This window comes from Marmota monax, unplaced genomic scaffold (genome assembly GCF_021218885.2).
Source record: "Marmota monax isolate L192 unplaced genomic scaffold, Marmota_monax_Labrador192_F-V1.1 WCK01_AAM20220418_F8-fsc01521, whole genome shotgun sequence".
Classification (NCBI taxonomy): domain Eukaryota; kingdom Metazoa; phylum Chordata; class Mammalia; order Rodentia; family Sciuridae; genus Marmota; species Marmota monax.
The window spans coordinates 1-25,609 of NW_026695020.1; the positions used below are offsets into that span (position 1 = coordinate 1).

The 25,609-nt window shown below is 46.1% G+C and overlaps 1 protein-coding gene across 2 annotated transcripts; it reads left to right on the forward strand.

The window, feature by feature from the left end:
• Nucleotides 1–70: 70 nt before the first annotated feature.
• Nucleotides 71–24,417, forward strand: LOC124081420 (bromodomain and PHD finger-containing protein 3). 2 transcript variants are annotated; one of them, XM_046427614.2, is made up of 10 exons: nt 86–605; nt 3,236–3,364; nt 3,671–3,983; nt 4,663–4,968; nt 6,479–6,985; nt 9,829–9,922; nt 13,632–13,729; nt 16,455–16,552; nt 20,126–20,280; nt 22,058–24,417. In XM_046427614.2, exons 1-10 carry the CDS (start codon nt 429–431, stop codon nt 22,239–22,241), a joined length of 2,061 nt encoding a protein of 686 aa, XP_046283570.1. In that variant the 5' UTR covers nt 86–428; the 3' UTR covers nt 22,242–24,417. The 2 variants fall into 2 exon arrangements, with proteins under 2 accessions (XP_058429675.1, XP_046283570.1); XM_058573692.1 differs by lacking the exon at nt 16,455–16,552 and having other exon boundaries at nt 71–605; nt 22,058–22,197.
• Nucleotides 24,418–25,609: the final 1,192 nt, after the last annotated feature.

The window sequence follows — 25,609 nt, forward strand, 5'->3', positions numbered from 1 at the left end:
TTTTATTGTCTTCATGCGCTTTGGTTTTAAACACTGGGTCTTTTCTTTCCCCCAACAACTATCATCTCTTCTAGGACAGAATTGACAGATTTTTGTTCAAGCCACTTAGTACAAGCAAATAGTAAGAACTTGACTTTGTTTTCTAGCCAAATTGAAGCTCTAGGGTGAGATTCTTTCCACCCCTAAGGTGTCTATTAGTTTTCTTCTGAAATTCTTTCTAGCCCTGAGGGCCCTAACTGATCTCGGGTATCCCTGAGGGACCAGGAGAAGGAGTCCCAGCAGTGGTTATTGTACTGTTAATGGAGAATCTTGTTATAAGGCCAGGGAAGGATGGGAGGAAGGCACAGGGCAAGAGGGGTGAAATGGAGGCTCTTGGGTGAGGTTCTGCTATCTCCTGAAGCCTGTGGGGCTTGGATAGGGAGAGAACTATGGAGAGGAAGAAGGCCCCCAGCTCCTCCTCTTGCTTCCTACAGCGAGAACACGATGAAAAGACAAGTGCAGTGAAGGAAGAGCTGAAATACTGGCAGAAGCTGCGGCATGACTTGGAGCGGGCGCGGCTGCTAGTTGAGCTGATTCGGAAGAGAGAAAAGCTCAAGCGGGAGCAGGTAAGGAGGAACCCCCAGTCATGGGGCGCCTTGTCGGGGTCCCTTTCTCCCAATCTTAGTGTGGCACTAGGAGACCCCTTGCTTCCTTTCCTGCCCAGCTGTATGGGCTCCAAGGTCTACCTGCTCTGTATTTGGTATAGAGCTGCTGATGGCTTCTATGTTTTGAGGTTCAACTCTTTGTGGCTTCAAGCATAAGTTTCTTATCACATGCCTGAGTGCATACCTAGAGTTTCTGATTCAGGATGTTTCAGTGGGAAGCCTACCTTAAATATTTTGAAGAGCTTCTTAGGCCATTCTAATGGGTATCACTGAAAACCTTTGGCCTGGGAGTTGCTGAGGGTTCTCACTTGGCCCTTAAACACTATGGTCTTGAATCATTTAAATTTCCCAACCTCAATTCTAGGAAATTCTATTCCCCTGAGCATGGTGAGGTAGGTGATATAGCACAGGGGTTTAGGAACATGGGCTGTGACACTAGATTGGGTTTAAATCCTGGCTCTGCTAATTACTACCTGTGTAACACTAAGCAAGGTACTTAATCTCTTAATACCTTCATTTCTTCATCTGTGATATGGGGGTAATAAAAGAGCCTAAATCATAAGGTCTTTGTGAGGTTAGATGACTTTGTATATGTAAAAAGTAGCTTAGAACAGTGCTTACCTAGTAAGGACTATAGAAGTGTCAGTAGTTGTTGTTACTGATACCCTTTTTCTTACTAAAGTATCTATTGTAGGGCTCTGCACATGGCAGAGAGCAAATACTATTAATTGAATGGATGAGAAGCCAGAATTGTTCTCTCTGGTCCAGGAATAGCAGCCGTTACTCATGTGCTTCAGAGGCCTGGGTTAAAAATGCTCCTTACTCTCTTTCTCTGAACCCTATATCACTGTTTCTCTAGCAGGTCAATAGCCTGAGTTTTTCCTTATGCTTCTGGGCAGCTCTTACCATATTTAGCATGGGTGACCATGGAGGCTATCTCAGGATCTTCTCCATGAATTCAGACTTTAAGTGCCATCCCAGGCTTGGTCCCATAGTTGTACTTTTCTTCCTGCCTCAGGTCAGAGAAATGAGAGGGAGAGGAGGCCCTGGCTCTGGTAAAGCAGTCCAGCTTGTTTTGATGAGGCCAAGAGGTGGGCTTCCCAACCATTTCACATTAGGGTACACATAGAAAGTAAGATTTGTACAGCATTCCACTTTAAATATATGAAGTCGTTTGCCACTTGAGAGATGAGCCTGAAGGCCCTGGTCACCCCAGTCTAACCCAGACACTCTAGTGCTAATGGGATCAGTAACTGCAACTCTAGGTAAAAAAATTCTGGTCCAAGGCACATTTAATTTTATCAGTGTACTTCTTGGACTAAGTCAGACCTGTTTTAAAATGCCATCTGTGCTCTTCTTTAGTCAGATGACCTTAGATTTGTGACTCCATCAACTTTCTCCAAACCTCAGGTTCCATATTTGTAAAATAGAGATAAAAATTTCTCTTTCAGAGTTATAGTGATTAACAGAGGTAATACAATAGAGAAGTAGAGGGGCATAATGGTCAAGAAGCAGACTGTCTTGTACTGAATCTTAATTCTACCCCTTATTAGCTGTATGACCTTGGGCCAGGTAGCCTCTCTCTGCCTCAGCTTCCTGTTTGTAAAATATCTAACCTTTACCTGCCTCATATACTCACATATTTTATAAAATGTTTAGGGCATTCCTATTACTTAGTATGGGTTATAAAATTATAAACTATTAGAATAGTAATAATTATTATTACCATTATTAGTTTTGGTATGGTGTTTGAAACATAGGAAACATTTACAAAATGGTGGCTATTTTACTTCATTTGCTGCTATAAATAGAATACACTGACTAGATAATTTATAATGAAAAGTTTAACAGGCATGGTGATACATACCTGTAATCCCAGCAGCTCAGGAGGCTGAGGCAGGAGGATTGCAAGTTTGAGGCCAGCCTCAGCAACTTAGTGAGGCCCTCAGCCTATGAGATTAATGAGATTCTGTCTCAAAATAAAGAGTTGGGGATATAATTCAGAGGATAAAGTACCTCTGAGTTCAATCCCTGGTACCAAATACATAAATAAATACATATGTATGGTGTGTGTGTGTGTGTGTGTGTGTGTATCACACATACATTATCTAGCTCATGATTTTGGAAGCTGGGAAATTCAAGGGTGGACTGGTGAGGGCTGTCGTGCTGCATTATCTCTTGGTGGAAAAGTAAAGGGGTGAGAGCACAGGTGGGAGAATTCACCTCCATGACAAAGCCACTCTCAGAAACTAACCCACTCCTGTGAGAACTCTCATGAGAGCAGTCTCAGTCCATTCATGAGGGTGAATCCTGTAATATATAAATCACTTCCAGTCAGGTCCCATGTCCCCAGAACTCCTGCACTGGAAATTAAGGTTCCAACGAGAACTTTTGAGAGACACCTTCATACCATACCACTGGTCGTGTCATTATTCCTAGGCTGAAGATAGGGTGATAGCTCCTCATACACTGGTCAGCTTAATCTTCTGTGAAAATTTGTTGTAGATCATTGATGAAAGTTAAGTTGTCAAAAAAAAGTTTCACTGCATTTTTGCAGGGGATGTTCTGATTGCTTCTCACCTTCCACACAGGTCAAGGTCCAGCAAGCTGCCATGGAGTTGGAGCTGATGCCATTCAATGTGCTGCTGAGGACCACACTGGACTTGCTGCAGGAAAAGGATCCTGCACACATCTTTGCCGAACCTGTCAACCTGAGTGAGGCAAGTTCCTGTCACATCCCAAGCAGCAAACCCTTCCTGGAAATAGGGTGTAACTAGGCTGGGGGCTGGGTGGATAGCACTGTGCTGAAGGGTTTATGTTACTCTGAGTGGTGTGATCTGGCAAAGCCAATAAACTTGCCTATGGTGAGGGTCAGCATTAAGTCAGGGTGGACCAGGCCTCCAAGGCTCTGAATGAACCCCTGGTATGCCCAAATCAGAAACTGGGGAGGCAAAGAGTGCCGGTGAAGGGTGTGCCTGTTTGGCTAGTAAATGGTTGTTGTAATTGTACAGGTTTTATATGTTTAGGTTCCAGATTACCTGGAATTCATATCCAAGCCAATGGATTTTTCTACTATGAGGCGGAAGCTGGAGTCCCACCTGTACCGCACCTTGGAGGAGTTTGAGGAGGACTTTAACCTTATAGTTACCAACTGCATGAAGTATAATGCTAAAGACACAATTTTCCACCGAGCAGCTGTCCGCCTGCGGGACCTGGGAGGGGCCATTCTGCGGCATGCCCGTCGGCAGGCAGAGAACATCGGCTATGACCCCGAGAGGGGCACCCATCTGCCTGAATCACCCAAATTGGAAGACTTTTACCGCTTCTCCTGGGAAGATGGTGAGAAGCCTGGATAGGTGAGGGGGGAAGGCACCAGGAAAAACACAGGGACGGAGCTCAGAGAGCCAGGGGTCAGTGTGGGCCTTGGGGCTCTAGTGTAGGCTCCAGAAGCAAAGTTGGGGGTAGGTACATGTTCTGTCCTGCTTGTGGATAGAACAGTTCCCAGGGTCAAGTTTAACCAGTGCACTGAATACCTTTTGAGTGGTAGAAAAGGGAAATCAGGTGTTGCTGTCTGTTTGAGAAGCTTCACAGGAGTCTTCCTCTCCTGGATCACCTCTGTGTGGCACTAGAGCATGGGACAGGGCAGCACAGTGCTGCTGTGTGGGGGGATCATTCAGTGCAGGTGGAGGACCAGAAAGACAGCGTTGCCGCTGAGCCTCCAACTCCACCTGCCCCTGCTCTCTGCTGCTTGATGGCAATAGCAAACAGTCACTCAGGCCAGGGCATTGCCAAGCTGCCTCGTGCCTGCTCTACAGAGCCCATGTTGGGACTGTATCCTGCAGATAGTTCCGACATTCTGACTTTATCCCTGTGGCTGTCTTTGGGCAGTGATGTTGCTGGAAGCCACTGGCCCAGGCATTCCAGGAGAGCATTTCACATCTGAGGGATTCAGCCCCTTTCCCTTGTCCTGGGCTGGGCAGGTCCTTCAGCCCCTTCTGTCCTTTCTTCTCCCTGGCAGTGGACAACATCCTCGTCCCGGAGAACCGGGCCCATTTGTCTCCAGAGGTGCAGCTGAAGGAGCTGCTGGAGAAACTGGATCTGGTGAGTGCCATGCGGTCCAGTGGGGCCCGCACCCGCCGTGTCCGCCTGCTGCGCCGGGAGATCAATGCCCTTCGGCAGAAGCTGGCACAACCACCACCACCACCACAGCTGCCATCATTGAACAAGACAATGTCCAATGGGGAGCTATCAGCAGGGCCCCCGGGGGATACAGCTGTGTTGGAGCAGGCCCTGCAAGAGGAGCCAGAAGATGATGGGGACAGAGGTGAGAGTGTGTCACAGGCAGGCATGGTGCTGGTGTGTTGGGTGGGAGGGATGGGATGGGCATAATCTAAGCTGAAATTTTTTGGAAATTTCAGGTCAGGTCTGATCCTCTGAGCAAGCAGAAGCCCATGGAGGAATCACCCTTCCATATCATGTTCAGGGGATGATATTCAAAATATAATAACCTGTAGAGACCAAAATTTATCTGTCATAGTAGATGTAGGCTTTTGTTTTGGATTGGGCTCCTGGGGGCCCTGGATGTGGATGGTTAGTTGCTTGATTTGGGGGAGGTTTAGTTAGAGGAGTTTTAGGTGTTGGAGCAGTAGCTATTGACTAACCTAAATTGAGAAATATCACAATATTTTGCACTTGATATGACCATATTGTGCATTTCAGCTAAATATCAGTCTAGATCTTCCACCATGAAGAGAGAGTCTTCAAGCAGGTTAGGAGGGTATGAGGAGATAGCAGAGCAGGAATGACCCTACATATGTCTTGGGCTCTTGAGTCAGGTCTGCAGGCCCCTCCCAGGCAGAGGCATCTGGCTATAAAAGGTAGCTGGGGAAGTGATTCTCAGAAACTCCGGAGCTTTATAAGCTAAGTTGCTCCCAATCCTTCCCCTTTGCTGGGGATAGAATTGTCTCTCTCACACCTGCCCTGGGATCTGAGCCTAGGGCTTGGGAGGGCCTTTTACCCACACTGTCCAAAAGACTGGGACTTATCTCCAATAAATAGGGGCCCAAATTGGAGGGAGTGGTCCATTTTATTTTAAGTTGGCAGAGAATGGGAAGATGGCTGAAAGGTCACATTTGGCATTAGAGGGTTCAATGTTCAATGTGACTCTTACCAACTCCCTGTGTGGCGTGTGCGTGCCATTGAATCCCATTCTGGACTCTGGCAGGGCAGTGTCATGCCCCATAGACCAGATGCCACAGCATCTACTAGGGTTTAAAAGACAAAAACAAATTCCCAGCCTCACTTTCTAGAGGTTCAGATAGGGAAGTCTGGGCTGTGACTTGAAAGTCTCAATTTTTAAAAGATGCAATGTGGTAAGTGAGTAGACATGTTTGGGAAGCACTGATTTGATTTACTTGCTCTCATTTTCCACATCCATAAACTCATTCTTGCCGCCTGCTCTACTTGATCTAACTTGGGTGATATGAAAGGAAATCAGTGACAGACAGAAAACACTTGAATTTTAGACCTCTGATCTGCCAAGCTGGGACTTAACCTAAGTATTGACTATGCAGGCAGCTTTCTCAGGTGTAGAGTAACAGTTTGTAACCCTCACTTCTTAGACTCACATGTTAAGCTTTAAAAAAAAAATACCCCATTTTTTAGAGATTTGGGTTTAGTTGCTCTGGGGTGGGACCTGAGCATTGGAATTTTTAAGAAACTTTCTACATTTGCCAGCCCCATACCTTTGGTTCCTGGTTTTCAGTGTCAGTATCTGGCTTGTAGGGTCAGACTCATTCTAAAATGTTCAAGCAGGTTCCCTTTTTCTCTAACAGATGACTCCAAACTGCCTCCCCCACCAACCCTGGAGCCTACTGGGCCTGCACCTTCCTTGTCTGAGCAAGAATCTCCCCCAGATCCCCCTACTCTGAAACCCATCAATGATAGTAAACCTCCAAGCCGATTCCCAAAGCCCAAAAAGGTGGAAGAAGATGAGCTCTTGGAAAAATCATCTCTACAGCTAGGGAGTGAGCCCTTGCATCACTTGCTCAGTGACAATGGCATCAACAGACTGTCTGTCATGGCTCCTGACACCCCTACTGGTGCCTCTCTAAGTGGCGTGGGTCGCCGCACATCAGTCCTCTTCAAGAAGGCCAAGAATGGGGCTAAGTTACAGAGGAGCCCAGACCGGGCTCCAGAGAATGGCGAGGACCATGGTATGGTGGGCTCTCCTGACTCTCCAGCCAGCATTGAAGAGGAGCACCATTCCCGGAAGCGGCCAAGGAGCAGGAGCTGTAGTGAAAGCGAAGGGGAGAGGTCCCCGCAGCAGGAGGAAGAGACAGGTGACCCTGCCTGAGACTTCTCTCGCTGCTTTTCTGCTTTGCCTTGCCAGCCAGCACCTTCCCTAGTTGGCTATCTCCCTAAGGCCTCTGCATGCTATTAGTAGCATGGAGGGCTCTATAGCTCACAGTGGGACCAACATGAGTAGCGACCCAGGGAAACAGGCTTTGAGTGGCATTTCAGAAGGCCAAGTTATGTCTGAGCTTTTCTTGGCCCTGAGGGGATGCAGGCTTGTATATGCTAATGTAGTTTGTATCTTCATTTTAGTTTGTTCATCAGATATTTATATCAGGCACTATCTTAGGGACTGGGGGAAAAAATCAGTGAACAAAACAGATAAAAATCTCCTCTTTTATAAGGGAAATCAACCAAAAGAAAATGAGGTATCCTGTATTAGAAATTTTGAAGAAAAATCCAGCAGGGAAGGGGAATAGGGAATGCGAGTGGTATTTTAAAGGATGGCCAGAGAGATCTTCTGAGGAAGTGACATTTGAGTAAAGATTTGAAGGAGTTGAGGCAAGAGCTGTTTGTGTATCCAGAGGAGAAATATTCCCAAAAGAGAGACTAGCAGCTGCACTGGCCCTGGAGGTGGGAACATGCTTGCATGTCTGAGGAACAGCAAGGGAACCAGTGTGGCTGCAGCAGAGGTTGGTGGAGGAGATGAGGCCCAGAGGTAGGCTGTGAGGTTATATCACTGAGAAGTTCTTATTACGTGTCCAGAATGAACTGGTCCCTGTGGGGATAATAAGCTGATTCACTCAGTCCCAGCTCTGGAAGAATTTACAGTTCAGTAGGGAAACAAAGTAGTCTCCCAAGGTTCAGAGAAATCACAGAACCCAACAGTATGTGGTTAAGTGTAGGGTGACAGGTGGCACTGCCAGAGCTGTTGTAATTGGAGGTGAAAGAGTTAGGAAGGCTTCCCAGTCTGGTGGTGTCTGAGCTGGCCCTAAGGGGTGAGGGTAGGATGGAAACGAATACATGGGGGTGAAGGGCTTAGGCCCAGGTGTGTGGAAATAAGGAGAAAGACAGTCTCTAAGGGACAGTTAGGGGGAGCCTACTTGAGTAAGGTGGGCCTAGACGTGGAGGGTCAGGAATGCTGGGCAAAGTAGTTTAGTCTTGGATAGTGAAGGCTAGCTTGCTGGCAGGGAGGGGCTGCTCTTGTCTTTTGTTCCTGTGTCGCTCTCATGTTCTTTTATGTGATAGCTTTGAAATGTGTAACAAGCACTTGCTTTTCTCCCTTCCAACCTAATGTTTTGTTTCCAACATTACTTTTTCTTCCTATCTGTCCTAAGTTTCCCTGTGTTGGGGAAGAACGTTGGTATGTAGGGGCAAGAGCAGAGTCAGGCGTACCTGAGTTCACATTCCAGCTTCTTACAGATGTGTAACCTAGGAAAACTAACCTCTCTGAACTGTTTCCTTCTTTCTGATATGGAGCTAGGATACTTATCTTGGAAGACTCTCAGAATTGGAAATAGGCTGTGTAAAGCACTTAATATACTCAGTAGTTGAGAGCAGTTATTGTCATCTTTTTGCTCTTTGTGGCTCCGCCAAATGGCACTGAGAACATTGTACACTAAAAATGAAATCTCTTGCTCTTGGGAACTAGGTCTGGACATCGGCACCATCCAATCTGATGAGGCCCCTGCCTGGAGATACTGAGAAAATACATTTCAGTCCCATGATTCCAGGTGGCCTGACACCCAGGAATACTTATGTACAACCTTAGTTGAATTTCATAACAACAGGTATTGATCCTTTACAAGTGAGGCACCTGAGGCACAGCTGGATTCGGTGATTTAAATTGAGGTCCTAATGTTAGAGGCAAGATCAGGTCAGGGTACAGACATCTTGGCTCAGACACCTGCTCTTACAGATGTGACTTGCCTCACAGTTTTCTGGCCAAGGTGTCTATTACACCTTCCAAATCAGGTGCCTGGCTCACCTCCTTGCCTATCTGGATCCAGCTGTCAGTTGCAGGACTCCGGAATGTGGTTAGAAATTGGATAGACAGAGTGGAAGCCTTCACAGCAAGATCATGCCCCTGAGATGACCAGTCAATCCTCATCTGCTTCTGAAGGCTCCTTGCAATAAACAGACCCCTATATCTTGATGAGTAGCATCTTCTACAAGTAAGAAGGCATTATCTTCATGAAAGGAAAGGCCAAGGCTTAACAAGGAAAAGGGACCCAATATTTCAGAGCCCAGTCTAAAACCCCGAGTTCTGATTCCCTGTCTTGGCAATATCTGGGATGCTGTAGATCTCCTGGAAAGTCTCCCATTTTTAATCCTGATATCTCTGCTAGATATCTCAGGGGCCGTTGGCAGGAGCTCTTATCCTGCCTCAGCCCCTCCTGACATCATGTCCACAGAATGAAGCAAGCTGTTGCCAGCTGTGTGATGTGCAGGGTGTGAATGTTTATCTAAAGAGGCAAGGCGGGTGGGCTCCTCAAGAAACAGAGGAGACTCCCTGGTAATTGAGGTTTGAAACTAGAAGCAGATCCAGGGTGAGCCTGCCAGGGTGGGAAAGTCTTAGTATTTTCCTTTGTATCCGAATTGTCATTCGGATTGTCATTCAGATACATAGCAGAAGTCAACTGTGTGCTGTTTTCCTTAAAGGGGAAGGAAAATGCAGTGTCAGCTTATTGCCCAAGCCAAGAGTGTTCTCCCTAAACCTTTATTTCTGTGAGGTTCTCTCTACCACCCGAGATCCATTTCCACAGTGAAGGGCAGCCATCCTCTCCACCCTCCTCACTGACCCCTACCAAGGTGGCTACCTCATGCTGTGGCATGTGTCAGGGGCTGGGAGTTTCTGTGCTCACAGGCTCACTCTGTGTGTCCTTGGCAGGCGTGACCAATGGCTTTGGAAAACACACTGAAAGCGGGTCTGACTCGGAATGTAGTTTGGGTCTCAGTGGTGGACTGGCATTTGAAGCTTGCAGGTAAGGACATCTGTCCCCAAAACTTTGTCAGCAGCTCCACCACCTCTCCCTTTATTCTCCATTCAGTAGTGGTTTGAACTTCTTATCTTGATTCTAACCCCTACTACTTTCTGAGGCTTCTAGTCTTTAACTTGGTGGGGCGGAGCGGGGGTGCTCCTAAGAAATAGGGTGATCCTTGACTCTACCATGTGCTCTAAGAGAAGAGTGTGGTTCTGATGCTTTATGCGGTCTGTGGGACTGAAGTTGGACTCTAGAGGATGGGGACAGCAGAATCTCCTATTGCCCAATGAAGCTAATGTTTAAGCCAGACCCCTGCGCACTCGCACGTGTGTGCACACACACTCAGGCAACCCAACTTGTTACAGACTTAGTTTTGCCCCAGGCCTCTTGGGGTTTCATAGCAACTACCTCTTTAGAGGTGCTGTATGGAATAAGGAATGAGCAAATAGGAAATTTGAAATTGCTTTTTATTCAAATAAAAGCCCCAGCTCATCTGTCATCCTTGAGCTGGGAAGGGATGGGTCTCTTTTGTCATTCTTTAACCTGAAGGGAGGATTTTTGGGACCAGAACCTTAAAAGTTTCTTCAGAGGTCTGAGTTTATTGAACCTCTGCTCTGTGTTCTGTGTTCTGCAAAACCCAGAAACAGTGAAACTCTTAGAAACTGAGAGAACCTCGGTGCCACTAAAGAAAATGACTAGTTCTGGGGCTGGGGTTGTGGCTCAGTGGTAGAGCTTACCTAGCACATGTAAGGCACTGGGTTGTTTATAAAAATAAATACAATAAAGGTATTGTGTCCATTTAAAAAAGAAAGAAAGAAAGAAAATGACTAGTCCTAAAAGCTGATGGCTTGGTCTTACCACAGCTGCTGAGTTTCAGAGTTGGGGAGGAAAGGTCCCAGGGCAGTACCAGTAGACTACATGTCTTTGTTTTCAGTGCTTCCAAGGCAGGGTTTGTGTATGGTTTGGTAGGTACCTTCTCTACCCTGGCTGCTGGGCTCCAGGGAGGACCATCCGGACCTCTACTTACCCTTTGGTGCTAGACTGGTCTCCCACTTTGGTTCCTTTGAGATTTTTCTTCCCACAGTGCCTCAAAACTGCCCTAGTTGTCTCCCTCTTTGTTGCAGTCTCCAGATGGATAAGGGAAGTAGATAAAATACCAGGAGAAATACCAGAAACAGAGAGTTCAGAATCTTAGAAGGTGCTTCTAATCTGGGCCCAGGTTGGAGTTCCTGGCTTCCTTCAAAGTTAAGGTGCCTGGAAACCTAGTTCATTGAGGTTGGAATAGGAGCAAGGTCATCCAACCTTCCCTTCTAGCCCTTGACTAAAGGTGGAAGGTGTGCTGGTCTCCTTTTGTGAAGGCATTCTTCCCAGCTATGAGTCATGAGAAGCAAGCCAGGCTCAGCTCAGCCTGCTGGTCTAGGAGGAACTCCAGACCAATGTCACCAATTGCTTTGGGGCACCGACTTGATATAGGAACAGTGCTCTTGGAAGGCATTTCCTCTTTAACTCAGTGATTATCAGTGGAATTTCCGGGCTTAAAATAGGAGCTTGAGGGGCTCCAACTGCAGTTCTTTTTTCTTTTCCCTCCATTATGGTAGTAAGTACAGAAAAGAAGATCTTATTAGACTGGAATCACATCATCCCAGAACTATATGTAACCTTGAAAGAATGGGTCACTAGCCCATCGTAGACTCCCTCTTCCCCACCCACCCCTGGGATGATTTTCTCTGGTGGTTTTCTTAGCAGGTTGGGGCTGTGTCCTCTTTGTATAGATCACTCATTCACCTATTGATAATTGAACACCTACTGTATGCCAGACCCTGTTCTAGACACGGATGAGGTATCTGTTCTCATGGACTTATCTTCCAGAAGGTCCCTTAACAGAGGGCTGCATTGCAGGCCATTGCAGTTTCTAGGAATCAGAAACCCAAGGCCTCATGTTAGTATTGCGTCCTATTATATTGAGCTCATCCTTCTCAGAGCTCATCATTCCATAGTGTAACATTAGTAGTTTGGAATACTTTTTTAAATAAGACATTGAAATTTACAGCCCTTCACATAACTACAGCGGCTGTTTATTCATTTCATGGTATGTGCTATAATGAGTGGTTTGTGTGTATTAAACCATTAAATCCCCATAACATCACACAGGGAACACAAACCTCAGAGAAGTTAAATAACTCACTTGAGGTTGCACAACTAATGAGGAGAAGAGCTGGGTTTTGAACAGAGAGAACCTGGCTCCAAGTTTAATATTTTAACCCCTTTGCTGTGCTCTCTCCTGTCATATTTGAAGATGCCTTTCCAGACTCAGGATATGAACTTTGAGGGGTTTTCCTAATAAAATTATTAGCACTTAACATTTGTATAAGACCTTAAAGTCTCTAAGCCCATGGATAGATTTTTGTAGGGTGAGTAAGAACTGAATCCTTAATGTGAACTGGGTTCCCCCCACCAAAAAAAAAAAAAAAAAGATACTAATTTGACTAGGAAGAAAAACCTTCCAGTGTAACTATTGTTTACTAAAGGATTTTAGCCCTCATGGGTTTTGGCTAAGCAAAACCTTGTTACTATGGGAGGCTGAGGCAGGTGGATTGCAAGTTGGAGACCAGCCTTAGCAGTTTAGCGAGCCCGTCTCAAAATAAAGTTAAAAGGGCTGGAGATGTAGGTCTGTGGCAAAGTGCCCCTGGTTCAATCCCTATTACCAAAGGAGGATTGTATAAAAAGTATAAGATCATGAGAGTTCTGACTCAGTAAAACAGCTCTCTGCTCTCTAACCATTTCTACCCCTGGCTGCTGCTCTTCCCACCAGGATTTCCTAAATACATATACTTTTCTGCAGATTGTTGACCTGTCTTTTAAGTATTGTTTTATTGGAAAAAATATATAGCAGTAATATTTTTTAAAGTTTGGGTGAAAAAGAGCCCTTGCCACATCATTCTTGCTAGAGGCTCTCAGCTTGGTTGTGCATTAGAATTGCATGGGGAGCTATTTAAAATACTGACTCCTGGGTGGCCTCCGTTATACTATTGTTCTGGTATTGCTATTCTTAGTTTTGCTTATTACCTTCTAGTCTTTGTCTAATATATATATTTTACCTCTTTGCACAAGCCATGTTTGAAAAAAAAAAGTCAATCTACTTTTTAGTTTAAAAAAAAATTCTCTCTATCCAAGAAAAACTTCACACATAAACCATTTGGAAGTAAGAAGTAGATTTTTTTTTTCCATTTAAAAATGTCTTTTCTAATTCTAGAAGTAAGATGTGTCCATTATAGAAAATTTGGAAAAGAGGCAAATTTTTGTACTTCTAAAATAAACTGATTTCTAAAGAAGCAGCATGTGAACCACACAGCAAGGGATTCTGGGCAGATATGAAGTGGCCCTCCCTCATGGCAAAGCTGCTGAGACTGTGGAAGGATTGACAAGAGACTAGGGTGACCTGTCCTCTGGATGAAGTCCAAAGTCCCTGGACAGGGCTCTCTCTGTTCGTGTTCAATCCTTCTACATAGAAGCAGTGGTTCCCGAAAACCTGGTGGGAACTTTGAGGTCAGAAGAGTGCTGTGGTCCAGTGTGGGCTTTAGTGAAGCTGTCTGTGAATTTCCTCCCTGTGGGCTTCTGCAGCTCCACTGTGTCAGAGATAGGAGAGCAGAAGTGGGTGTGTTAGTCATCTAAACTGCTCGTTTCACCCCTCTCCTTACTCTGTATGCAGTGGTCTAACGCCCCCCAAACGCAGTCGTGGGAAGCCAGCCCTGTCTCGAGTGCCCTTCCTGGAAGGTGTGAACGGAGACACCGACTACAGTGGTTCAGGTGAGGAGTGGTGTCGAGGCAGTGCTGGTGGGTGGGGGGGCAGGTCTTCTGAGCAGCCAGCTCTTCAGGCAGCTTCACCACTGGGGCACAGAATCAGGCAGCCAGTCCTGGAGCTCCCCAAACTCTCAGACACTGGCCAAGGAAATGTCCCTCACTTGTAGGCCATTCGTGCTTTTAAATATTTTTTTCATCTTAAATTTATATATATAACGCATGCCATGCCATGGTACCAAAGAAGAGAGAGAAGGTGCCAAAGGGTATATAATGACAGCCAGTGCTCCCCTCCCTGGAACATCTGTTAGCATTTTCTTTTGTGTCTTTCCAGAGGTAATCCATGTATGTACAAGCCAGAACTTGTGTGTCTATTTGAATGAACAAAGAAGCTAGTGTATACATATTCCTCTAAACCATTTCTCTTTTTCATCTAATAGTATAGCTTGGAGATCTCTCTGTGATTTGTATTGGTTGCCTTGTTCCCAATACATGGAGCGCCTTCATTTGCTTAGCCATCTAAAGGTAGAAGTGTAGATTGTTTTCACTTATTTGTTATAATCAGTATTGCATCGAGTATCCTTATGTGTGTATGGACCATTTTATATCCAGGGCGATATATCTATAGAAGTAAATTGTTGGATTGAAGGAAATATGCATTTGTAATTTGGATGGATATTGCCTGTCTATGCTCATTAATCAGTGATAGAGTGTGTCACTGAATCTCACAAAACTCTGTTGTTTTATGGGTCTTACTCTTTGGATCAGTGGACTAAAGGGCAGGGCCTGGCCAAGAGGAGAAACTTGGGCTGGGGCTCAGATGCAGCAGGTAGAGCAGGCTGTTCTCTGAGCTCACCCTTGTCCATCCCCATGCAGTCTCTGCAGCACTTCTCTGCCCCTTTCCTTTTCCCTTAGCATCAGTTTCTGGTATGTGTGTTGATGAATGCATGCCCGCGTGTTTCATTACTTTCTGTGACTGTCAACACCCAGAAGGCAGGGTCATGTCTAGATGAATTTGTGTAGCATCGAATATCAAAACCAAGAGTGAACTGGCACACTTTGTGCTTCTGGTGGTGACATTTTATTCTTATTTTTAAAACCCACATACTTAAAATGATGCCAAAGGAAATTGACCTCTCATACTTCTATCATCTTAACACTATTATCTTCATTTCTCTGTGTTGCCTTCTGTTTATTTTAGGCATGTTTTTAACAAAGTGCTAATCCAAAACATATACACTTTTGTCTTCTGTTATTTTTTTACTATTATCTCATACTTCTTTCATGTTGACACATAATCTTTATATATCTCTTATTGTAAAATGTATTGAATATAATCAATGCATTATAATGAACTGGTCTATTGTTAGACATCTCCAACTTTTAACATACATTATACATTAACATTATATAATGTAGTGAACATTTTTGTTCAGAATCCTTTTATTCATCTTTAAAGTTATTTTTCTTAGAATAAGTAGCCAAGGAGCAGATGGTTCATATACTTTTTTAATGGCTCCTGAGACATAACCCCAAATTACATTCTAAAAGAATTGCAGTTGTATCAGCAGTGTATCACTGCACCAGTTCCCGCTCACACTGCCTCTTCACCTAGTGTCTTTTATCTTTTCATTGTTATTACTGTTGATTCAGTAGAGTCAAAACAGTACCTCATTATTTGGGTACATTTTTTTTTTTAAACCATAAATGAGAGTGTAGTATTTCCTGAGAAATATAATTAGCCACGTTGAGCTTTGGACCTTTTTCCTTTGTTGAGTGCAATCGCCTCCTTGTTCCCAGTTTGTAAATATGGGGAGAGAAAGAGCTTTCTCTGGTGTTTGGAAGCATTTGTGAAGCACCTGAGCATGTGTGCTAGGTGGGGCCTGAGTGTAGAATGAAGTAAGCTGAGGAGATAGGGTGCCTGCCTAGGGCCAGACACCCAGAGAAAAGTCTGATAAAAACAGATGTGAAATACCTGCAGACCTACTTGGCTCTGCTGAGTGCTGTACAGCCAGGTGACCTGGATGACCCAGTGTGGCCTGGTCAGAAAAGAACTCACTTTGCGAGTGGTTTTACTGCAATGTCCTTCCCAGATACTTTTTCCCTCAAAGCTTCCATCATGAGGACTCCCTACTTAGCGGGGCCAGAGAGTGATATGTGGCTCTTTCTGCCCAAGCTGGGGTATTGCCCTTCTCCCTGAGACCCTGGGGATGAAGCAGGTTTCCCTGGGAAAACCATCCTAGGGTTCAAGTTCAGAGGTCGGTAAACTATAGTCTTCTGCCTGTTTTTATATGGCTTGTGAGCTATGAATGGTTTTTACATTTTTAAACTATTAAGAAGAAAATCAAAAGAAGAATATTTTATAATGTGAAAATTATTTGAAATTCAAATCTCAGTGTCCAGAACAAAAATTGGTACACAGCCACACTTATTCACTCACAGATCATCTGTGGTAGCTTTCATTGGACAACTGAGAGTTGAATACTTGGGACAGAGACCATGTAGCCCTTAAGTACCTAAGATATTTACTGTTTGGCAGTTTGTAGAACTAGTTTGCCGACCCCTGATCCACTAAGAATTTCTCCTAAGGAAAGGGCAGGGTAAAGGAAGGGTGGAGGGGATGTTGCTGACTCATTTCTGGGCTGCCCCAGACAAGTGGAGGCCACAGGCAGGGCTTTGGGGCACCATTCCAAGTCCCCTTCGGGCGCTGTCTCCTCCCCTCCCCCACCCCCAGGCAGAAGCCTCCTGATGCCCTTTGAAGACCGCGGAGACCTGGAGCCCCTGGAGCTGGTGTGGGCCAAGTGCCGAGGCTACCCCTCCTACCCTGCCTTGGTGAGTCTGCCCCAGACACCACCCACCTACCTCCACCTGTTGCCTTGCCTTGGGGGCTTATCTGAGTGGGTCAAGCCAGCAGAGTGTGGTGGGAGTCAGGGTGCCTTTAACTGTAGAGGGGAGCGGAGTTTTACCCCTGCCTGGATGGGGCAGGCCAGTAAGACTTCCAGCTGGGAGCATATGAAATAGGTTAAGCATAGGCAGACAGAAATTAGGGTTCTTAGAGTTTTGATAGCATTTATTTATTTACTTATGCATATGTGTTGGAATTTGAGTCCAGGGATCAAAATGTGTGATGCCAAAGCCCTTGTTCTGAGCCATTGAGTTCAAAATCATCCACAGTCCTGTATTCAGGGATAAATTGGTGTATACCTCACTCAGCCTTTTTTTAAATGCATAAATATGCATATATACGAAAGCATACTGTTTTTAACCTCCCTTTCACTTAAAAAGCATACTATGAATATGCAGCTCTTATGCCATTAAACATTCTTCATCAGCATCACTTTTAATGACTGCATCATCTTCAGTTGTTTTCATGTACCATATTTTAATCAGTCCCTAGTTGGACATTTAGATTGTTTGAATTTTTCACCATGATAAACAGTTGGCAATAGAGATCACTGTATCTTTACTTTTCTGTGTATCCTTGTTATTTCTTTACAATGAATTCTGAGGAATGCCTTCCTGGGGCAAAGTCTGTACAATTCTTGTACAAGTTCCCAAGTTGCCTGAATATGAGTTCCAGTTTATATTTCCACCAACAGTAGCTAAAATTTCCATTTCTTCCATAGTACAGTAGCTAAGAATTCCATTTTTACCGCCTTGAGTCTTATTTCTTAGAGCTCTTTCTCAGTTGGGGAGGAAAAGTCCACCTGGTTCTGGAAGATACCACTGATCCTAAACCTTTGGGCCGTGTCAGAATCATTTGGGGGTGGGGAGGATTTTAAAACAGCACATACACTGAGTCAACTCCACCTTACAACCGCCAAATTAGACTCTCTTAAACCCAGACTGAGGCATGGATAATTTTTTCAAAAACTTCCTGAGTGCTCTGTAGCCAGGATGGGAGCCACCTGCTAGTCTCTCATATGCACACATCTCTGGGCTTTTGCTTCCCCAAGCCCTTTACTATCTGTGCTTCTTTGGAGCCTAACAACAGCATCTTAAGATAAAGAGGGCAGGAACACAATTCTGTTTGGACAGATAAGGAGACTGTATCTCAAAGAGGTTATACAGTTTGCTGCAGCCATAATGGGAACCCGCCTTACCTACCTCATTCTCTCCTAGTAGTGGCAGCTGGGAAGATCCACCCTGTGTCCCGCAGCTGTACACATTGGACCAGGGGCTGCCGATTTCACAAGGCTAGGGCCCTGCCAGCTGTGAGACTGTAGGACCCCCCCGCCCCACTCCCAGCTTAAGTCATTAAGGAAATGATTTATTTAGGCTGTGCAGGTTTGGTGGTTTTTTGTTTTAAGCCTCACATGCAAAAGACCTAGTCCCAAACTAGTCGTTTAAAAAGAAATTCAGCCACCACCTGAACACAACCTGTGTTTTTATTTTGGTGCATGCTTTCCCAGTCTTTCTCCTGTGCACATTTCAGTACATATTTGCATATTATATTGTACTTTAATCTTATTTTAATTCCTTGTCTTTTATACAAATGTGTTTTGTTTTTTTTTTAGTGTGCTAAAATGTAGAAGTTTTGGGAAAACAGAAAAAAAGCAACATAAACCCCACCATTCTAACATGTTGCTCTTAAATATTTTATATACTTTTATTTGTTGTTTACTTATTGTAGTTGTGATAATAGAGAAGGTACACTTTATTGTATAATGTTAAATTTTATCACAAGCTTTGTTTCCATCTTGTTTTACATCTGTATAGCATTCATTGAGTGAATGGACCATTATTTATTATTTTGGGACATAAAAGCTATTCTCAGATGGCAGGCTTACCTACTTTGCTTTTGCCCTCAAAAAGTTTTTCACAATCTATTCTCAGGAACCAGCATGCCATAGTAGCCCCACTGCCTCCTTTGGTAATTGAGGAAGCTTAGAAGGGCTTGTATAGTTGTTCTTATTAGGACCCTTAGCTTCAGTTCCAGAAGGGACTCATGCGGGGAGGTAGACTTTTGACCAAATTACACAGCTGGCGGGTGGGGTAGAGGTGGTTCTTCCTTGGAGTAAACTCTTAAACAGAGCACCTACTTTCAGCTGCTTATCTTGAAAGGGATGTGGGGAAGTTGGCAGACACCCAAAGGTAAATAATGAGAGCAATTTATTATGAAGAAGAGGCCCCTGGGACATGGTATAGGAATTAAGATTACTCTGTCTCTAGAGAAGACTGCTTCCTCAATAAGTTTCCAAGTCTCTCTGGCCTTTGTGCGCAGAGACCATCAGCTCACTCCTCTGGAAATGGGCTGTGCAGGAGGCTGCTGGCAGCAGAGGCCCAGGCCTTGTCCAGGTATCTGGTTGTCGTCCCAGCCATGGCTTCAGCCAACTACATCTACTTGCTTGGTCTTTTTGTCTGTCAGGTAACACTTTTCAGACCTCCCAGCATCAGCAAGAGATTGAAATGAGATGATGTGTAAATAATTAGAAGCTTTGGAAACTTTGAGAGTGCTCCATAGGCCTAGAAAATTATTGTTTTATTGACGCTGCCGGGCATTTTGCTGTGCACCTGCTCTGAGTTAGGCCGGGGGTGCTAGGTGCTGGAAACAAACCCCGAACGAGGCAGGCCCAGCCCCTGCACCTCTGGTGCTTCTGCCTCAAGGATTAGTTCCTCCAGTGGTCCTTGTTTCCAACAATCTCATTCTCCCTTCTCCACTGACCCTCCAAGCTCAGTCTTCTACCTGTACACTGAACCTCTTCTGATTTTATCGTGGAAGTGTGATGTGTATCTGACCCTTACCTCAGGATGGGTTATAGTTGGGCAAGAAGGTATTGGATGGGCTAGGGATAGAGCTCAGTTGGTGGAGTGCTTGCCTTGCATGCATAACGCCCTGGGTTCAATCCCCAGCACCGCAAAAAAAAAAAAAAAAGATGTTGGGTGACCAGGTTCTTTTCCATAGAACTGAAAGGATGTCCTACTTGCTAATACTGAGCCTTTTTGGTAGCCATGGTGCTAGGCAATTTCCTTAAGCATTCGAGGTGAATTACAAAGGTTCTAAAGGGAAATTGAGGGGGGAAATGACCTCTACTCTTACCTTGTAAAGGACATTGGGAAGAAGGGGTTTACCTACCTGGTCAGGACATCAAAGATACCCCATTCAGTACCATCCCTGCATGAACTTCCCATTTCTTGTTTCAACTCCAAGGCCTGATAGTCCATAAAACAAGTTCTGTCATCAGGATTGATTGGGCAGAGCTGGAGGATTAGACAGAGTCATGGTTTCTGTTTTGAAGTGTTGCAGGTCATGGATGACACCGGCCTCTCCATTCCTCAGTTGTGGGCAGAGCTGAGCCCTTGCATGGCTTAGGTATAGGGTGTTTTGGCAACTGGTCCTGCACCAGGGGTTCCTGTTCAACCTATCCTTCCCCACTGAGTGCCCATTTTCTTTTCTGCCTCCAGATCATCGATCCCAAGATGCCCCGGGAGGGTCTCCTGCACAATGGTGTCCCCATCCCTGTCCCCCCGCTGGACGTGCTGAAGCTGGGAGAGCAGAAACAGGCAGAGGCTGGAGAGAAGCTCTTCCTTGTCCTCTTCTTTGACAACAAGCGCACCTGGTGAGTGATGGCACCACTTGGGGCCATCAGGTGAAGGGAGAGGCGTTACCTACCAGCAGCTGTCCTGTATTGCTGTGTTAATGATAACTGGCTACTAGTATTAGTAGTAACTGAGGGGGTCACAGATGGGACTCTCTGGGAAGCACTCCGAGGTGAAGCTTTGCATTAGGAGGCAGGCTATAGAGAGAGCTGTGGGGTGAGGGGCACAGCACTGGGCAGAGGAAGAAGTCAAAGTGCAAAAACCTTGAAATGGAGGCCTCAGCTCATCCTCTGAGGAGCTTGGGAGGGCTGTTGGGAATTGGCACTGTGTCTTTGTACCTTCATGCCAATTTGTCCCTGAATGCCAGCTGTCCCTGGAGAGGGCATGACCTTGGGCCAGGCAGCTCCCTTGGTGGATGGTTCCTGGAGAGAGAGACTCAGCTGAGAGCCTGTCGGCTGCCAGCACTCCCTGCAGCTGTGGGAACACGCATCTCCATCCTGGAGAACATCTGGGTGATGTGAACCCTCCACAAGGGAATCACTTGCCATGGTTTATGAACACCTTAAGGTTCTTCTTAACACTAGCAGGAGAGTGTTGTCACCTCTGCTTTTGTAAAACAAGGAGGTGGAACTGGTTGGTAAAAATAATGATAGCAATAGCTGCTGTTTATTGAGTGCTTACTCCATGTTCTTATGCTAATTGCTTTACAAACATGATCTGGTTTATTCTCATTTAAATCCCAGTCCCCTCACAATTCATTTTTTTATATGAGGAGGCTGAGACTCAGACAATACCCCTGCTGGGCATGTTGTCTCACACCTGTAATACCAGTGACTCCGGGGGCTGAGGCAGGAAGATTGCACGTTCAAAGCCAGTTTCGGCAACTTAGTGATGCCCTAAGCAACTTGGCGAGACCCTGTCTCTAAGATATAAAAAAGGCTGGGAATGCTGAGCGCGGTGGCACACACCTGTAATCCCATGGCTTAGGAGGCTGAGGCAGGAGAATCGTAAGTTCAAAACCAGCCTTAGCAAAAGCTAAGCACTAAGCAAACTCAGTGAGATCTATCTCTAAATAAAATACAAAATAGTTCTGGGGGTGTGGCTCAGTGGTTGAGTGCCTCTGAGTTCAAACCTTGGTACCTGCCCCCCCCACACACACAAAAAAAGAACTGGGGATGTGGCTCAGTGGTTAAGTGCCCTGGGTTCAATCCCTAGTACCAAAAAATAAAAGACACCTTGACCAGAACTGACATAGAAACCAAGATCTGAAGGCTGTGCTCTCAGCCACACATTAGATCCAACTAGGGAAGTGGGGATGGGGGTAGGGGGATAACACACACACACACACACACACACACACATAAACACAATGTAGACACCAAGGAGGTCCATAAATTCCTGGCATTGCCTCTACTTCCTAACCACAGCTCCATTTCCTAGCCATAACTCCCTAATTCCCCAAAGCATGTGAGGATCAAAGTCCTCCAGGGTCACTCAGCCTGCCCTCTGGGACAGCAGATGGGCCTCTAATGGCTCTAGGGCCCTGACAACCCTCAGAGCAGAGTGAGGGCCCAGGGAAGGACCTGGCTGCCAAACAGATCCTATGCCCTCCTCCCCACCCCTGCATACTTGCTGCCCTGTCCCACCTGGTTCTTGGTGGCTCTTGCATGAATTTGTACCAATCTAACCTACTCTGCCCTGTAACCTCTCTCCAGCCTTGCCTGTTCTGGGCAAGTGGGCCCAGAGGAGCCCCTGGACCCATTACAGTCCAGCTTTTTAACTGTGCTTGTATTTCAGGCAGTGGCTTCCAAGGGACAAAGTTCTTCCCTTGGGTGTAGAAGATACTGTGGACAAGCTCAAGATGCTGGAAGGCCGCAAGACCAGCATCCGCAAGTCAGTGCAGGTGGCCTATGACCGTGCAATGATCCACCTGAGCCGAGTCCGGGGACCCCACTCCTTCGTCACCTCCAGCTACCTGTAAGGATGAGGCTGGGTTTGCTTCTGGCTGCCCTGCCTGCCTCCGTCCCATGGGGCACAGAGAAGCCTCTTCTGCCCAGCCAGATGTATGGCCGGCAGTTCCCACTCATGGCAGGCCAGGGATTGGACTGTGTCCTCACTTAGGGCAAGGCCTCAGTTTTGACCAATAACATGGTTTCCCTGGAGGGCCTGCTGTGTGCCAAAAACTCCCACCTGAGGTCCATCAGGGCCATTCCACTGAAGAACCACTTAGAAGTAGAAACAGCTGTGGGGCTTGGGCCCAACAAGGAGATGGACCTGGCCCAGAAGGCGAGAGGTGCTAGGCTCCTTCTCAAGGGGCTGCCTGGCTCCTCCAGCCCCTTCCCAGCTAACTACACCTCAGGGCAGGCGAGGTTCTGACACTGATCCCAGAGATGCTGTGGATGCGCCAGGGTCCCTTGGGGAATCCCACTGAGCTCCCCTTCTCCCCCTCGCCAACCCATTCTCAACCTATCTTGTCTTCACCCTCTTTCCCTGTTCCTTTCCTTCCTTTCTCTCTTGTGCCAAACTGACAGAAACATCACCAAACTTGTCTTTTTCTTTAAAGTCTCATTCCCTTCCTGGCCGGCTGCTATGCTGGGTGGATGTCTCTGCCAGGCCCCTCAGGGTCCAGGCAGGGGCCAGCCCACCCGTGAGAACCCCACCCACCAGCACACCTCCCCATCCCACTGACCTCTGCTGCTGCTAATAGGGCTGAGCCTGGCCATCTGAGCATGCCCCAGGGTGAAGTGGCCCTCTTACCCTCTCCCTGTCTTGCTGTGTCATGGGCCCAGGCTGGAGTGGGCCCCTATCAGCAGACCAGGCTGATTGTGAGAGTATCCATCTGTCCCCTGAGATGCCATGGGCAGTTGGGATGGAGCGGTGCCCATCAGCTGGGTGTGCCCTCTCCCTCCTCCCCTCTCATGGGCTTTTTTGTTCTGTAACTGCAGCCTTAAAGCTCTCCACCACCGTGGACAGCATGGCGCTGCCTTCGCACATCCCCCTGCCTGCACTCTGCCCCATGGTTCTGCCCCATGGCTCTGCTGCTCCCTCCTCCCAAACCAGGGAACATAGCCCTTGAATTTCATCCCCTGTCTCCTTCCCTCTTTCTCTTCAACCTCCTCTCCACCACCTTCCCAAAAAATGGAAGGGAAAAAACAATACAAAACTGTGAATGGGGAATGCTGACTGACAAACCAACGCAGCTTTCAGAGGCTTCTATGTTTGTTCTCTGGACATTTCTTTTTTCCTCCTCTTAAACACCAAAGTCGCAGGCCAGCTTGCAGGCCACTGACCGCCATGTTGATTTTTAACTTGACGTTCTTTTTAATTGTTTTAAATTTTTCATAGGGGAGTTTTGGACAAAACAAAGTCACTGGGGAGATCACTGCCATTTGTACACACTCAACTTTTTAAAAATACAGCCAACCACACACTGACTTCTTATACATTTGGGACATGAGCCAGAGTTTAAAAGGGAACCAACTAAACTCAATAACATAAAGGATGGGATTTTGGATTTTGTACAATAAAAACAAAAAAACAAAAAACAATTCAGCATATGGCTAGGGAAGGACATGGTGTATATAATTGTAAAATACTGTTCTAAATTATTCAGGCCTATACTGTCCATTACTGGAGTCCTCCATTGTGTGGCCACACAGTGTGGTTTATTTAAAGGAGCCTACGCGTCCCCTCTCCCCGGGTAGTTGGTCAACTGTGGACTCTGTGACCTTTGTCTAAACCTGTGTTGTAAGATCTTGGAGCTCTCTCCCCACTCCCCCACTCCATGTCTGTCTCTCTCTTCTCTTCCCCTAGCACTTTCTTTTCTTAGTCTATTTTTCAACCTCTGAATCCTTCAGTCTCTCTCTGAGTCTCATTTTTAAAAATGCTCTTTTAGAACGCGAAACGGCTCAGATCCTGCTGTGGCATGGGGCCTGTGTGTCTCTGTCGCGTCTGCTGTGAAGCACATGATGCTCTATTTATTGTAGAAAGTGACTTTATTTGCTTTCTAGAATTGTTTATAACAGATGGTATAAGAGAGGTAATAAACAGAGAAAATCTATGCCTGTAAAGAATACAAAAGTTAATTTTACCTACTATAATATGACTGTCGGAAACTTATTTTCTCTCTGAGAAATAAATGTTCTAATGGGCAGCAATTGCTGTGTTTGATGTGGTCAGTGGGGGCCCCTCTTCCTAAGACCTACTCAGTTGCTCCTCAGAAGGCCAGAGCCCTTAAGAATGGGGGTTGTCTGGCTGTTGCAGGCCCCTGGCTGGAGAGAGCTCTGTCTCTTGAACCTTTGGGTAGGCATGAAGATGGGTGCTGACCTTGTTTCCCTCCCAGATAGTGCCACCTGGGAGCCACGGAAGGGCCAGCCCACCTTCCTATACCTCAGATTCTCTGTGGCCATGTTCCTGTAGGAGCTCTGCTCCTCTTCAGTGGGAGGAGTGGCCATCCGGACACCCACAGCACCTCAAGAGTTTTAAGACGCTCTCTCCTTTTGCCATTATTGCTGGTCTGTTCTATAGATGGGCAGCTGACCAGGCAGAGCCCAGCTCTTCTTAGATTTGGAAGGGATCCTTGAACCTGCCTTGCCCCCAATTCACAGAAACAAGGAACAAGGCCAGCAGGAGTGAAAGGCTTGACCAAGGTCCACGAGCTAAGGAATGGTGGCAGAGTCCTGGGAGGAGGATCTGGCCAGAGCGCCCCGTGGGCTCCACGGCATTTCAAGGTTGCAGTGGCCTCTTGTATTCCATGCTCCCCATTCTTGGTGGTTGTGGCCTCAGCCTTTCTGGAAAGGGCATTGAGAAGAACGGAAGCAGCAGGAGGATTCCCAGGAACAAACTGCTTGGTTGTTGGGCCTCAAATAGCTTTTCCCATCCCACCGCCTCTCTGGGCCTGCCCAGCTCCTGTGCCTGTCTAGTGTGGCAGAGGACATGGGTCTCCTGACTATCTTCTACCCAGGCCTGTGACATTCTTGATATTGAGGTTACTAATGTGTGAAAGTCAGTTCAGCTTAACACTAAAGAGGTTCCTCCTTTGTGCTGATGATCCTTGTGTTGCAAAGAGCCTGGGTCTCAAGGTTCTCACAACCTGATGATAAGACATCACAGAAATCTCTGAACGAGGCCAGTACCAGAGTCCCAGAAGCCTGGAGAAGTTTGGGAGACTTTTTTGGTTGGAGAATAATGAAACTTTCAGAAGAAATAAGCAATTCAAGCCTTGAAAAATTGTCAAAAAGTCCTTATTTATGAATTGAATTTTGAATTATGAAATAGTGTAATGAAATTATGAAGCCTATAAAATATTTTAGAAATAAGGAAAAATGGCCAAGTGGGTGGGATTTAATA

Excerpts from the sequence above, each read along its gene's own strand:
- LOC124081420 (XM_046427614.2), top strand. The coding sequence starts at position 429 with ATGGAGAGGAAGAAGGCCCCCAGCTCCTCCTCTTGCTTCCTACAGCGA. Across the intron at positions 3,365-3,670 it reads AACCTGTCAACCTGAGTGAG|GTTCCAGATTACCTGGAATT; the intron begins GCAAGTTCCTGT and ends TTATATGTTTAG. Across the intron at positions 16,553-20,125 it reads ACCCCTCCTACCCTGCCTTG|ATCATCGATCCCAAGATGCC; the intron begins GTGAGTCTGCCC and ends TTCTGCCTCCAG.